General features: G+C 36.5%; 1 protein-coding gene across 1 annotated transcript in view; it reads left to right on the top strand.

The window, feature by feature from the left end:
- kiaa0586 (KIAA0586 ortholog) overlaps nt 1-16420 on the top strand; it is a 132001-nt gene that overhangs the window by 92703 nt on the left and 22878 nt on the right. Inside the window, 9 exon segments of the mRNA XM_058748653.1 lie at nt 426-604; nt 687-831; nt 930-1128; nt 2377-2645; nt 3621-3697; nt 4203-4328; nt 4876-5065; nt 7171-7295; nt 9127-9202. Of these exon segments, the coding sequence (XP_058604636.1) occupies nt 426-604; nt 687-831; nt 930-1128; nt 2377-2645; nt 3621-3697; nt 4203-4328; nt 4876-5065; nt 7171-7295; nt 9127-9202 (1386 nt within the window).

Raw genomic sequence — 16420 nt, 5'->3', positions numbered from 1 at the left:
TATTTCAAAAATGTGTTTATTTTTATTTAACATTAACAACACTGATGTGAAAACAGTTTCTATGTTAGTATTTTTCAGTTAATTTTGTTATATGCTTTTGTGGTTTTTAGTGGTTTTTGTTTTTGTAATATTTCTATTTAGCTTTAATTCAACAACTTTTTTTTTTTTCTTTTACAATAACAACACTGTTGCTAGGATTGGTCAGTAACATTTTTAAGGTGGAGCTTAGGAAAGAGTACATTCTGTTTGTGTCTTTTTGCTGTCATTAAATTGCATCAGTCATCCTGTTCTTTAGATATCAGTATTGCTTCAGCAGACCACTGCTATGTACAGTACTTTTAACTGTAACCTTGTTAACAAAATATGCCGAACCATGTCCCATGTACACCAGATAATCCTCCCCTCTCTGTTTGTTTGTGTGGCAGTGGAGGCCGCAGGTGGTGGTGGTCTTCAGTTGTTTGTGGACACAGGGGTACCAGTGGACTCTGAGCTCATAAGACAGTGTGTAAATGAAGTGCTGGCTGAAACCATTGCAATAATGCTGGGACAGAGAGAGACACAGAGAGAACCCGCTGCCCCTGGCCAAACACAGGATGCTCATGAGGTACTGGCATCCAAACACATTCTCATTTATCCAGGATGACCTTTAGTACCATAAATGTGGTAATATTGTGGTAATATTGCAGGAGGTAACTAAGGTACCGACACCGGCACCCACTCCTGAGCCCAGTTCCAAAGAGCCGCCATCTCCTGTCAGAACCCCTGATCTCTCCGAGCATCTTTCTACAGCTCTGTCTCCCAAAGAAAACCATCAGGCATCTGCTTCATCAGGTCTGACAGTGATTTTTATGAACAAACCAAATTACTCCCCATCTATTTGTAAAAGTGTAAGCACAGTTGTTCACACATCAGTTCTGCCTTTGTTTCAGGTGCAGATAGAATTCCTGTGGGTACTCCGACTATCACTCCGATCCCATCTCCCACCAGGGTGGCCACACCCTCTCCTCCTCCAGCCAATCAGAGCCCAGATCCAGCCAGCCTCCAGAATCACCCATGGGGAGGAACAGAGCTCCCCCTGGAGGAGGAAGAACCACACAGCGAGAGGCAGGAACAGCCGTCAGCACCAATGTAGGTCTAAATATTGTTGCTTCATTCTCCTTTATTCTTGATAGTCTTGCATGAAATATTTAGGCAAGAGAAATAAAACGTGCACTAAAATTCATTTTATTTGTGTAGAAAAGCATGGGCTGGTATTAAAAGCTATGGTTCAAACATTGGTAGAATCCTGTTTGAGGTGTCAGTAGAGAAACTGTTTATTTACCATAAGCAGTAGAAAACAGGTAGTATTTGTACCTCTGTTTTCTTTTCTTTTTTTTAATTGTAGGTCTAGTAATGAATTTTGTGAGGCCTCACTGAGGATGTGATATATAGGCCCACAGTGCCACCTGCTGTTGTTAACAGTAAATGTATGACTGATTCTAGAAACATGCAACAAAATATCCCATTTTTAAAATAACATAATTCCATTTTTAAAAGCATGAGATGATCACTAAAAATACAAATGTACAATTTGATTTGATTTTTATCCTTATTTTATTAACATTATTTAACATCATCACTCACTACCATTTCTCCTGTCTTCAGACAATTCTTAACGCTTCATATAGAATAAAATATATATTGAACCCACGAAAAGCAAAAATATAATTATATATATTTCTTTAGAGACATTTTACTTCTATAATCTGACAGACAAAATGTTTAAATTGCATATATACATATATATATATATATATATATATGTGTGTGTGTGTGTGTGTGTGTGTATGGAATAAAAGCTGTGTCCCTACTTTTTATAGCTGTCTATGAAAACTGAAAACATTTATAAAATCTGGTAATATCAGAACTAGTCTTCATCCTGCAGGTCCTATTTCCATATTTCACCTGATTTGGCTTTAACAAGATCACAAAGACTGATTCATTCATTCATTCATTCATTTAATCAGATTTATTTTATTACAGTTTAATTGGTGGAGCATAACATTAGTTTAAAAATCACCTGTCATCTCAATTAACTAAATTTGTAAATTTTTTAATAAATATTTAACAATATTTTTGTGCCTTACATTATTGACTCCTATTGAGAAGTAGGAAGCAGTTGTAATTTAGTGTTTTTATTTTTTATATCCTTTTTCTGACCTTAGGAATAAAAGTTGTTGTTGCTATAGCACGTTTAGGACTTTTATATCTAAATGAGTGTTTTCTATTTGTATAGTTGAATGGTTAGTAATTTTTTGCTTCTGTGTCAGTGTAGACACAGAGAAATATGTACTCAGCGTATCACTCACTCACACCCTCCATCTCTCTCACACACAGTGTGATGTCAGTAGCCCAAGAGGACGATGAGGAAGAATCAGTCATCCATCCATCTTCACCTCTCCCCTCCAAACCCAAGTCTCCCCCACCTCCTCTTCCTCCTGTGAGCCAGGAACAACCTCCTCCTGCCGCCACCCCTGAATCCTCCTCCTCCTCAGAAGAGAGCAGCTCTAGTTCCAGTGTGACTGTCACTGAGACGGAGACGGCAGCCAGACACATCTCAGAGGGAGAGCTGCTGCTCACTCACGGCCAGATGGCGGCAGTCAGAGGTACACGATCGGTCCAACACACACTCACACAGCCAGACTGAGCCAAAACCGCACTGTCTGCAATAAGCAGCTGCCTTCTAAGGACAAAATGGATGTTTATAAATAAATGGGCAGCATCTCACAAACCCACAAATAGAGCTGAAAAGAATGATTTAATTATTTTTCAAGTAATACAGTATATAACACTATATAAAAAAAATTCTGTGCTCACCCACACTACATTTATTTGATCAAAAATACAGTAAAATGTTAATATTAGGAAAACTGAATTATTAATAAATATATAAATCAATTTATATGTAATTTATTCCTGCGCTGGCAAATCTTAATGCTCGGCAGCCGTTATTTTAGTGTTCATTGCCTTCAGAAATGCTGATTTGGTGCTTAATTGAAATAATTAGTATTCGTGCTGAATTATTAATAAAGGTTCTTCTCATTATCAGTGTTGAAACAGTTTTGTGCTTTATATTTTTGTGGAAAATATTAGAATTATTTTGCAAAGGAATAGCATTTATTTGAAATAAAAATATTTTGTATCATTGTAAACTTTTGTTAATTGAAAATATTAATATGCAAAAACTGTTTCCAACATTGATAATAATCAGAAATGTTTCTTGAAACGCATCACCAAATCAGCATATTAGAATGATTTCGGAAGGATCATGTGACATTGAAGACTGAAACTGGCTTTGCCATCACAGGAATAAATTACATTTCAAAATATATTTAATTTTTTTTTTTTTTTTTTTAAGTAATATTTCACAATATTACTATTTTACTGTGTTTTTAATCAAATAATTGCGGCCTTGGTGAATATAAGAGACTTCTTTCAAAAACATTCAAATTATTTTATTCCAAACTTTTAATCATATATATTTATGTAAAATTTTGCCTTCAATACTCAAAATTTGTTGTTGAGTTATTAGCACTTTACTATGCATTTGTTTTTGAAAATACGCTTTTTTTCTTCCCAAGTTCTGGAAGAGGAAGGGGTCCTTCTGCCTAATTTGATGACCAGCCTGAATGGTTCCCTGCACGGAGTCCAAGATATGGTGAATGTTTGAATGCAAAGAGTTGTAGCAACAGACCCAAAAACATGAGTGTTTCCTTGCCATTTATTAAACCTAATGGAAAGAAATAATAGGACTGTCATGGTTAAGCATTAACTGACAATTTCAGCTTGGTGTTTGAGCTCTTAGCCAAAGGTTAGCGGTTCAGTCCCAAATGAGAACTGGGGAGAATGCCAGTAACACAGTTATTGCTGATATAACTATAATCTGTGATGATGACTATTGTGAAAACCACAAAATCAGTATTTCTATTTCATTTTGGATAGTGGAAGCGTAGAAAGAAAGAAAAGAACTCATACAGTAATAGAATTCATTATAATTCAGCATTTTCATTTCATTTTGGATAGTGGAAGTATAAGGAAAAACTCATACAGTAATAGAATTCATTATAGTTGTTTAACAACACATTTAACAGCACCACACACATTTTCCAGCTGTATATACATCAAATCAAATGCACTGACAAACTCTTTGCTCTTTTTGTCAGGACTATGATCCGCCCAGTGAAGGTCAGGTGATCAGAGCTCCACGCATTCCTGCTCATCATGATCCCATCCTGTCTCTGTTGGCCAGAATGGAACGCGGCCCTGTCAGCCAATCACAGCAGCCAGAGGTATCATGTGATTTGACTGAAGCTTTCACATTCACTAATGATGTTCAAATCAGGAACAAATCATTTTTTTTTAACTAGTTTTGGTTAAATTAATTTGTTTGTGAAGTTGATGTGCAGAACATTTGTAAATTACTCCGTTTTGTGTGTGTGTGTGTGTGTGTGTGTGTGTGTACATAGATGTAAAGAGAGAGAGAGAGAGAGGCAGTTTTTTCTGTATAATTTTTTTTATACTTAATACTACATAAATGTTAATATAACAATTATTATGTAAAATATTGACTTTAGAAATATTTACTTGATATTAATTTGATATTTTTTCCTGCCCACCACTTACTGTTAGATCTATAAACATGAAGGAAAAAAACATAAAATATTGCTGAATATTTTATAAAATAAGTGTCAGTTGTATATAATTTTTCTCTGAACATTTCTGCAAACACTAGCTTATGTCTTATTGAGGTATTGCTAGTCCTGCTCTTATCCAGTAGATGGTGCTAGAGGATGTTCAAAAAAGGACATATGATCTTAATTCATCTGTTTTTCTCAGAAATGGTGGGAGGAGGAGAGCAGTGGAGAGGTCAGTGAGGGTCAGAGACCACTTCTGACGACCGCAGCGGAGATTGTGCTAACTGGACACTCACTCGTGGATCAGCAGAGATACACACAGCACAGATCCACAGAGATCTCACCCCACTCCACACTCACATCACCTGGACAAGTGCTCGCCAACCACACTGGTATAAAACTTCCCTCAGACAATTGACACTATTGTTCTGCACACACACAGACTGCACTTTACCATAGTAAATAAATAAATAAAACTCAGAATTGATTGACTTTGTTTACGTCACTCGCCTTAAGCAATAAGAGTTAAGCCAGTGTGACATGTTAAAGGTCTTTATGTGTGACGCATGAACTGTAAACATATAAACGTCATTTCACTTTTTACGTTGTTTTTCTTGTCGCCATTAATCTCTCATTTTGCCCATCAACTCCTGCGGCCATTTGGGTGGCCACATCCCCTTCCTGTATACCTTTGGCAGCGTTATGGGGCCCTCTGTGAGGTGTCTCTAATGGGGCATGTTTCACACTACCCGTGTTATATGGACGCAGGGAATTAAGCTGTTTTTGCTTCAGATTCTGTGTGAAAGAGCGAGCTGAGGCTGACACAGGGGAAGCCAGGCGGTCTGGAGACTTCATCAGAATTCAGGCTCAGGGAAGCAGGCGGAAATGAATCCCACTCCCACTCTGAGCATCCTCTTACACAGCCTGTGAACGGCGTCCAAACACAACCGCAAAGACACTGCACTCTCCCTGCTAATGTTTATTCGATTATTCCCTGCTCAATGTGTGTTCTTCTGCTGAAGTTGCGGATTCATTTAAAGTAGAAATGAACTAATAATTATTTTTATTTAATACTGGAAACTAAGATGCAGAACTGATTTTAATATTTTGTTTGTGCTTTTTAATGCAATACTAAATAAGTAATTAAAAATAACCATTAAATCTATCAATAATAAAGTATCTGCGTTATTATTACTATTATTAGTGGTAATAGTTATTTAATATTGATGGAATTTAATGGTTATTTATTAGTTATTTATTTAGTATTGCATTAAAAAGAAGAAGTAAAATGACTACAAATCTGTTCTGCATTAATAATATATTATTATTATTATTATTAGTTTATTATTGATGGAATTTATTGGTTATTTATTTATTTAGTATTGCATTAAAGCAGAAATAAAATAATACAAAAAACAAACACAAATCAGTCCTTCATTAATAATAATAATAAAATAATAATCATTTATTATTTTTATAATAATATATCAGTATATTAGTATTATTATTATTACAGTTAATAAAGGCTCTCACATTTTTTCATATTTGTTTTGGGCTATGTAACTGTTTAGCTTAAAATGCTGTTGTGTTTCTCAAAGGTTGAGTTTACCTGGAAATTGGTCAAGTTCTGATTGGGGGGAAAAATTAATTTTAGTAAAGAATAAAAGCTGTGTTAGGCTTTTTGGAGTAAATATTAGTTTCATATCATGTTCAGACTTGAAACGCTGAATTTTAGTTATTAAATAAAACCTGTGTTGGGCTTATTTGGAGTCAATATTAGTTTTTTATCATGTTTCAAAGTGAAGCGTCACTGTTTGGACTGCCCAAAACCTCATGCTATAAAGAAACTAATGTTTTTTGGAAAACACCAGTCTGCGTTTTAAATGTTTGCTGTTAAATGTTTAGTGTACTTAGACTGCTTGCTGTCCAAAAGTGTGTAGACAGTATATGTAAGTTATGAGTCCCGGGCAACAGAACTCTGGTGTCAAATCCAAACTTCTTCCTGTGTTGGCCTAAACCAATATTTACTCAAAGCCAAGATCGCTCTGCTCACAGTAAAAAAAAAGAGCCTCAGTGTTGCTTAGAGACTAGTGCTGCCAAAGAAAAAAAACACACCCCAGCAGCACGGACAAGAGTTCATCCTTGACGGAGCGAGAATTTAATGCTATTTTGCTTCCCTCTCCACTGCAATAGAGTCCCCATAACAGAGACAAATCAAAGCTGCTCCAAACGTCACGTTCAACCTGCCCAGACCATTGTTTAATGTGGAAACATGTTACAGGCTATCAAACTGCAAGTATACTTGACAAGACTCTGTTGCAGTATAGTTGCAAGACTCTGTCGCTATATATGCATAGTTTATTGATAGAGTTATGAGCAGTATGGTATTTTTATTGAGGTTGTTGTTCTTGGGCGTTGAGCACATTGAGTATTTGCAAATCATACTGTACTTTGCATGCAGTCTGAAATATTTATGTGCTGTATCCATGACAAACAGGTGCTGTGGTTGAAGACACTGGGCTGGCAGTGAACCTCAGGTCATCTGAGGAACAGAAGGAAGCTGAGGTTTATCATCATGTGATGACTGTCTCTTCCCCTCAGCTGCAGGACACACAAAATCAGGCAAGTGCTACACTCTTATCTGACCTAAACAGAGCTTGAATTATTTCTTTAAGAAGCAAGAGTGATACATTTCTGATTATATTATAAACAGGAAGCACACCAAAGAAGATGGTGGCACTTTTCATTGAAAGGTTACTATTGACACCACAGACATTTGTTATAAAGTGCTGTTGATTGTATAGTAAGCTTTCAATGGAAATCAATAACTGTCTCAATTCATGAAATTACTTTTCTGCCAATGTCACCAAGGCCACACAGATGATTAAAAATGTGGTGAAACTTCATATATTCATATTACACCACCTATCAAAAGTTTGGGGTTCTTGAAAAAAGAAAAAAAATTAATAAAATAAAAAGTCTCTTATGCTCACCAAGGCTGCATTTATTTGATCAAAAATACAGTAAAAGCAGTAATATTGTGAAATAATATTTCAGTGCAAAATAGCTATTTTATATTTGAATATAATTTAAAATGTAATTTATTTTGAAACTGTTCTACATTTTTTCAGCGTTCTTTGATGAATAGAAAGTTCTAAAGAACAGCATTTATTTGAGATGAAAACCTATTGTAAGAATGTAAAACTATTTAGTGTATCTTTTGATCAATTTAAGTCCTTGCTGCGTAAAAGTATTAATTTCTTTCAAAAAGAAAAAAATCTTACTGACCCCAGATATACAGTAGGAGAAATATCTTCAATCTTCAAGCAACAACTGAAAACTCATCTCTTTCGACAGCACTTGACTTCATCCTAAACTTAAAAAAAAAAAAAAATTCTCTTTACTTGTTCCTTCCTTTGGTAGTTTGTATTTATTTGAACAATGCCTGAGACTTGGTGTTGCAAGCACTTGGTCTGTCTGATTGCCTCTTCAAGATGAATCGCTTTATGTATTCGCCAATTGTAAGTCGCTTTGGATAAAAGCGTCTGCAAAATGACTAAATCTAAATCTAAATCTAAATATATTTTTATACATGGTATACTAATAAAATGACTTCTACAGAAGTCATTCTAATGAATTCTACAGAACTATTTGTCAAAAATTGTTTCTGTAACATTTAAAATTAAGAATAAACTCTGACAATAATAGATCCAATAATTAAAAAAAAAAGTTTGTATGTTCTAGATTTTATTTTATTAAGATATGTATAAGATGACTACTTATAAAGTCACCTGGTTCTGCCCCTCACATCTTATTTGCTGAGAAGCATTCCAGAATGTTTATGTTAATCTAACAGTACAGGGACTTTTAACTTCCAAACAGACTGAGACCCAATAGCGCTTTTCTGTGGTTGCTTAAAGGGATAGTTCACCCAAAAATGAAAATATTGTCATCATTTAATCATTCATCAGTCAGCAGGGACCAGCAACTGTTTGGTTACCAACATTTTTCGAAATATCTTCTTTTGTGTTCAACAAAAGAAAGAAACTCATACAGGTTTGTAACAACTTGAGGGTGAGTAAATTTAATTTGGGGGTGAACTATCCCTTTAATAAACTTATTAAAGTTATTATAAAGTGGTATGTGAGTGCTGGTTATCTCTGCAGTATTTAACGATATCTGCTCAGGCGTGACCTCTGTTCCTACTTTTCTCTTAATCACAAAAACAAAGCGGCCTCTTTAGTGGTGTATGGAAACTCCTGAGACCCTCATTAACCCAGGATTCTCGGTCTGTAGGTCGCCCATATGTGGGGATTTACCCCCCTGAATGAGGGAGATTAAAACAATGTTTTTCCCCTCTGTTCCTGTATAATCCCTCTGCATACAGTGTCCACCCAATGCCCCTCTCCTCCGCTATTGTTCTTGTCTCATCTCCTCTCATTTTTTTGTTTAGAGCTCCCAGACGGCACAGGCGGTCCACAGACCTGCACCAATCCTGGTGAGGCAGTATGAAGACAAAGAAGAACCAGGTACACACACAGTCCCTAATGTTTACAGTCAAAAGTGGTCTGAAAAATGTCTGCTCCTAAAAGTTACAAAATTAAGAAGATATACACATTCTCTTTTGGGGAAACAATGAAAATATTGATGACTCATCTTGCGCTACACAGATTTTTATCCAGTCAGCTTTCTAAAATGAGAATATTCCTCCTCCAGGGTCACCTGACTTGACTAGTAAGTTGCTAATCGTGTTTTATGGCTCTGAAGTAACTGAAGTCAATAAAATGAAAAGGAACGAGTCCCACCCAAACTTCCTGTTTTAACAGGATATACATAAACACTAAAGGAAAAAGACCACTGCAGCTGGTCAAACTAGTTTCCAGGGGTCTTTAAACATGGGCTGCCTATTAAACACTATCGTTTCCTGTTTTGGCTTTGTGACCAATTTTACAATGGACTGCTCTTGAATAATGTGTCCAGTTGAATAGTTTTTGTGGGGTTTATTTTCAATATAATAACCCAAACAAAATATTAAATGGATGACAATTAAGGGTTAAGTGGTTGCCAGTGAAGAGAGCCCAATCCTAAGTCTCCATATATGACTTGGCTCCCTCTTTTAATGTAATTTTAATGAAATTTTTAATTTAATTTCTTTAATTAGAAAAATGAAATCACATTTCCATTTTTTTTTTTTTTTTTTGCTTGATTTGACATGTCATTCGTGTCTGTATCACAAAGTGTTCAGGATGAGTACAGCTCAGCCCCACTTCAGTAAAATCGTGCAGTTTGCTTTACAGCCTCTAGATGGCAGTGTACCTATAGGGTAACACAGTCTGCATTGTTCTTTGTCTTGGTCAGAGCTTGATTGTCCCTTTCTGTCTGAGGTGTGTGTCCTCATGTCTGGGTGTCAGGGGTCCAGAGATACTGGAGTCAGCTTTATAAACTTCAGTCAGGTGTGAAGGGGCATAACAGAAGACACATATCTTTGTGACAGCAGCTGCTGAGATGGCATATGCATCATTTAATTTGAAGGTTGAGCTGAGCTGAACCAGTAGGACAAGCTTGAAAAAATACCTGCATCCCATAAGGACAGGCTGAGTGTTTGCATACATACATGCATAAATACATACATTAATGCAAAATAAACTGTCGTAGTTATGATGCCACAACCATAAACATGTAACATTGTAACTCTAGATGGCTCTAGATGCAAGAAGCTTTGACTAACATTATAAGTGAACAGGATAATGACAGAGTTGAGTGTCTGTTGGACATTAGAGCGCTGTATGTGTGCAGATGCAGGACAGAGCTGCAGATTAGACGTAATGAAATCTGTGCTGAAAAAGCCTTCTCTCTCCCCAGTGCTTTTTATTAAGTCTTACGTAAGAGAACATTGTGAACTCCAGTGCACGTCCTAAACTGTTTACCCCAATTTACTGACAAAAAACACCTCTGTCTCTACAGCTGCCAATTTTCCCTCTTTCGTAAATTGTTGCTCTTGTTTCCCTGAGGTGAAATTGTATTACATTCTCTCTTACAAAACATACAGATCAGACTGTGAAATTATCTCTGTCTGTTTATCTCTATCTGTCTACAGTGTGGATCTATCTATCTATCTATCTATATATCTACAGTTGAAGTCAAAAGTTTACATACACCTTGCAGAATCTGCAAAATGTTAATTATTTTACCAAAATAAGAGGGATCATACAAAATTCATGTTATTGTTGATTTAGTACTGACCTGCATAAGATATTTCACATAAAATATGTTTACATATAATATCCACAAGAGAAAATAATAGTTGAATTTATAAAAATGACCCCGTTGAAAAGTTTACATACACTTGATTCTTAATACAGTGTTGTTACCTGAATGATCCACAGCTGTGTTTTTTTGTTTAGTGATAGTTGTTCATGAGTTCTTTGTTTGTCCTGAATGGTTAAACTGCCCGCTGTTCTTCAGAAAGATCCTTTAGGTTCCTCAAATTCTTTGGTTTTGCAGCATTTTTGAGTATTTAAACCCTTTCCAGCAATGACTGTATGGTTTTGAGTTCCATCTTTTCACACTGAGGACAACTGAGGGACTCATATGCGACTATTACAGAAGGTTCAAATGCTCACCGACGCTCCAGAAGGAAAAACCATGCATTAAGAGCCAGGGGGTGAAAACTTTTTGAATTTGAAGATCAGGGTAAATTTAACTTATTTTGTCTTCTGGGAAACATGTAAGTAGCTTCTGAAGGGCAGTACTAAATTAAAAAAATATGATATTTAGGCAAAATAAGAAAAATTTACACATCTTCATTCTGTTCAAAAGAATAGTTCAAATTATAATTAACAAAAATTCCTTTTATAATCACTTGTGCATGTGTACAGTAAGCCCTAATGCTGAGTGACATTAAAGTAAACCTTGAAAATTGGCTTTTTCCTTTTCTTTGACTTCTGTGTTCTGCATCCCTCGTCCTTCCCTCTGCCATTCCACTCCTTCCTTTTTAATTTCTCATTTTTGTTCCCTGACATCTATTAGTTCAAATTTTCTGCTGTGTCCTGCTTACCCATATGTATTTGACATATAGTTTATCCAGACGTGCTCATTCAGTTCCACCTGTCGCGTGTGATTAGTGTGTGATGAGAGCCAGTGTGTGCTGACGGGTGAATGGACGTGATTAGTGTTTGAACGTCAGCTCGTTCTGTGTCATTACATTTGCTCTGAGGATTTTCCCTTTTTCTCTCTCAGTGTGTAATTTGACGCACCAGTGAAACTGCAGAAAGACCGGAGGTGCACCTGTGTTTGAGTGCCTGCAGTTAGTTTGCAAATTGCCTGGACATTACGTACGTCCACATGTGCATGCATGCATCTGTTTGAGAGCCCTTGTTTGGTGTCCATTTAAAGGGGTAGTTCACTTTAAAATGAAAATTCATTCATTTACTCACCCTTATGTCATTCCAAACACAGAAGAAGATTTTTTTTTTTTTTTAGCTCATGTTAGGAACGCCAATGGGTTTCCATGTTCTTTTGGACCCCATTGACTTCCATTATAAGGAATCAGGTTTGCAACAGCATTCATTGTTAGGTTCCTTGAAAGCATATATGTGGTGCTGTTGTAGAAGTCACTCGTTGTTTTGCTCAATTACACTGATGTTTTGTTCTGGCCATGAAGCTAATTACAATAAACAGCCTGTATACCTTGACAAAAGCCTCTCTGTTAGGTCCCTTCTATCACTTTCTCATCAATGCTCACACAAGCAACCGCTTGTGAGTTTATAAAGGAGGTGACCACACTGAAAGTCTTCGCTGAATTTCACACTGCAATTCTATACTGTAAGTACATGACATTAAAGCCTTTTAGTCACAGCTTTAGCTCAAACGAAGGGCCTTGAACAAATAGAGCTTCTGTGACTGTGATCTGCACCTCTGGCCGATCTACAGATGGGCCAATTGTGTTGGCTAATAAAAGGCGTAGTGTGGTACTGTACAGCCAGATCGGTTCAGACATGACCTGGGCAGCGTCCCCTGGTTATACAGCTGCTCTCTCCGATGACTATCTCTCTATTTGTCTATTAGAGAATGGCTTCTCTGTTCAAGCGTCCCAGTTCAGCTTGTAGCCGTGACATTGATGGGGTAAAAGAGATTTAAAGATGCTTATATAACGGTGGTCGGTGAAACTCCTTGAGGATATGGCAGATGGAGTCTTCGTAATTGGGGTTTATATAATTGAACTCTGCTGCCATTTCATTTCACTATGTATTTTACTCTAAGCTAATATTTTTGCTTTAATCATGAAGTTATTCATCAGTGATCGATTTATCGATAATTAAAATAATCTAAAAATACAGTTTTACATTTCTTAATAATAAATATGAGTGAAAACTGGCCAGCACAATGTAGTAATAAGTATTCTGGTGGTGGCTATTTAATTAAAAAATCTAAATGTGAGGGTGATATTGGATATTTATTTTTTGTCAATATTTTTACATTTTTGAAATCATCTAAAACTCATTTAAAGTTAATCCTTAAAAAACAAATGACACTGTTAAATGTAATTAGTAAATCTTTAATTGAAAATCCATTTTTGTTAATAGTTTTATACTTTGTTTATCATAATGTGTAAGTTCACTTATGGCATTTGAAAATATTGATTGTATTTTTAATAGTGTTTTATTTATCACAAAAAGACATTTGAAAATGCATTGTTTTTGTCCATTTTTGTGATGTGTATTCAAAGAGATGGTACACAGAAACGGAAAGTTGTACAACCTATAAAAGGATCTCTATCCCGAGGTGAAAGTTGACATCCGTTGAACACTGGGCTCTTGTGTGTGAAATATTGGCCCCTCTGTGGAGCACAGGAAGGGGGTGAGGGCACACATCACACACAAACACACACACACACACACACACACACACAGCCCGCCTCTCGAGGGCCATGCAGATAAACTGTTTCCAAGCTGCTCGGCCGTTCTGTTTTTACTGGGATCAAAACATCATTCAAGGAGCTGTGCTTTCCAGGAGAGCCGTGTTAACCCCAGCTCTGTGTGAGCTCTCTTTCTTCATCCGTCATGTCCAGTTCTTTACTATAATGATAACATACTTACTGCTACGTGTGGTTAGGCAAAGCATACATGTGCCAAATGAGAACAGTGTACTGTGTTTTTAACTACTATGCACATAAGTGACTTGTGACTTGCATGAATGTGGTGCAGAATTTTGATGCCGATTTGAGCTTGTTGTTATGCAAAGCATGAATAATCACGCTTCGATGAAGTCACCATGTCGGATTGGGCTGGTGTTTCTTTTCTCATTTTAATAGGCTTATTCTTGTTGGTGTGAGAATGTGGATATTTTCTATACTTATATAGTCACTTTTGCACTTAAAGCATGCTTTAGATTTTACTTGATAGTGGAAATTTCACTAGCACAAAGTAGATGTTCGGTTGCCAAGGACAAAGGTCAAATATAATGTAATATACAGTGTATTCAGAAAATATTTTACAAGTATTCTTATAGGTTTTTTTTATGAAATTAATACTTTTATTCCTCAATTATGCATGATGCTGTTCTTTTGAACTTCCTAATCCAAATCAGCATATTAGAATGATTTCTGAAGGATAATGTGACACTGAAGACTGGAGTAATGGTGAAAATTCAGCTTTGCATCAAATTACATTTAAAAATATTTATATAATTTTTTACTATATCATCTAATAATGATTTGAATTGTAGTGTGTATTATTGTATTTGTTTGTATATATGGAATTGTTTTAATGTCAATGTCAGTATTCAATTTGAAGGGTCAGAAAGAAGGAAAAAAATAGTTACGAATTTTCAGTTTAGGAAACATTATGGACTTCAGTGGAGTGAACTCTTTTATGACCACTTTTATGTGTATTATGTTATTTGTGTGGTCTTTTTTAATTAAAATTGAGCTACATAGTAATTTTATGCCTTTATGTGCGTAGTAGAAATAATACATCTTTGTCTTCACTTGAAATCGGCCTGATACTTGTTACTCTATAAATCGTTGCATTATTAATGTTTTTGTTTCAGTTTGAGCTCACAGTGTGGCGTGATCTCGTGTTTCCTCTTCAAACAGCGGTCTAACGCAAACAAACAGTACACACACAGAGACGCTGTCTCTGCTTTTCACTTCTCATCGTGCGGCTCCTCACGGGGAGGCTGCTTTAAACAGAGATGAGAGGAGATTATTTACCCGATGTCTGCTCTCAGGTTTGTGGCGAAAGAACGACAACTTGAGTGTGTTTGTTTAAACAACTCACCCGTTGGCTGATAGCCGACGACTTATAACGTATTTGTGTATGCGTGTACAGTTTTGCGTCATCCCAGGTCTATTATAAGTGGTGTTGTTTGGCCTCAAAACTTTAAAAGAAAGAGGCGCCACACGAAATGAGAATTTAATTGACTGATGTGTTTAAATTATATACAAACATTTGCCATAAATGCTGTGTGTTCTTCCGTGGCAGCTGTAAAGCGATGCCGACAGCTTTGGCACTTTAAAACCCCAGCCACAAACAGGCCTGAAACTGACGCTAGGCTTTTGTTGTGTTATTCTATTAAAGCAGGAAGTAAAGGAATAACAATCAAACCCAATGAAAGAATAACAAACCGGCGGGAAAGTTGGATTCTCTCTTTGTCCTCACACAGGCACGCACTGACCCATCCCCCTGCGGTACTATGGGCCACTTGGACGTAAACTCATGGTGCAAGAGCTCTGGAATAACATGCTACATAAACAAGCCTGAAGAGCTGAGGTGAAGACAGCCAGTCTCAGTTTTGCAGTCACCCAGAACCCCTCCACAGAGAGATGAATGAATAGAACAAGACAGTAAAGACAGGGAAGCTTTTGAATGTGGCCTTCTGCTGCAAATAAGACTCGTCTGGTCCAGATATGTCTTCTCTGTGAACCGTAACGCTCCCATGTTGATCTCTCTGTGTGTGAGAGGAGTTGAGTACTGGCCTTTTACTTACAACAACACAGAAAATGGCGGGAGAAACCATCTTGCTCTAAACAAAACAACGGAGAGCCACAAGCTTAACTGGACTTACCGAGTGTTTTTATGTGCTCTGTATTTGTAGTCTCGTGACTAGTCGACTTCACATTTCCCACAAAAAATACTGACAAAAGCAAGAGCATCTCAGAGTGATGTTTACTGGATTTTGATATAATCTTTCCCGCCCGGTTCTGTCTAACATTTGACCTGAAAAGTGAAAGTCAACTCATTCAAGCATTCAAAATGCTCATGAAGCTGAAGAAATTCGTTTAATGTTTGTGTGCTGTCATTTAAGAGCAGCTGTACTTCAGAAGGCGTTGCTCAACTGAGCCAAACACTGTATTTAATTTGTGTACACTTTGTAGTTTAATAGCGAAGTCATGCAGGACAAGACAAAGCTGCCAAGAGAAAAGCCAGGACTGAGAGATGACAGTGCAAATCTGTAGGCCATTGCAGAATTCATTTACTACTATAAAATGTTATATAATATACACTGCTGTTCAAAAGCTTTGGGTCAGTAAGATTGTTTAATGTTTAAAGTCTCTTATGTTCACCAAAGTTGCATTTATTTGCTCAAAAATACAGTAAAAACAGTAATATTTTGTATGTATTTCTGTGATGAAAAACAGAATTTTCAGCATCACCCTTTAGAAATCATTCTAATATGCTGATTTGCTGCTCATGAAACATTTTTGTTTACTGTTATCAGTCTTGAAAACAGTTGTTGTGGAAACG

The sequence above is a fragment of the Onychostoma macrolepis genome, chromosome 17, assembly GCF_012432095.1.
Source record: "Onychostoma macrolepis isolate SWU-2019 chromosome 17, ASM1243209v1, whole genome shotgun sequence".
Lineage (NCBI taxonomy): Eukaryota > Metazoa > Chordata > Actinopteri > Cypriniformes > Cyprinidae > Onychostoma > Onychostoma macrolepis.
Note: the sequence above shows the minus strand (reverse complement) of the source record. Positions and strands in the feature narration are given on the sequence as shown.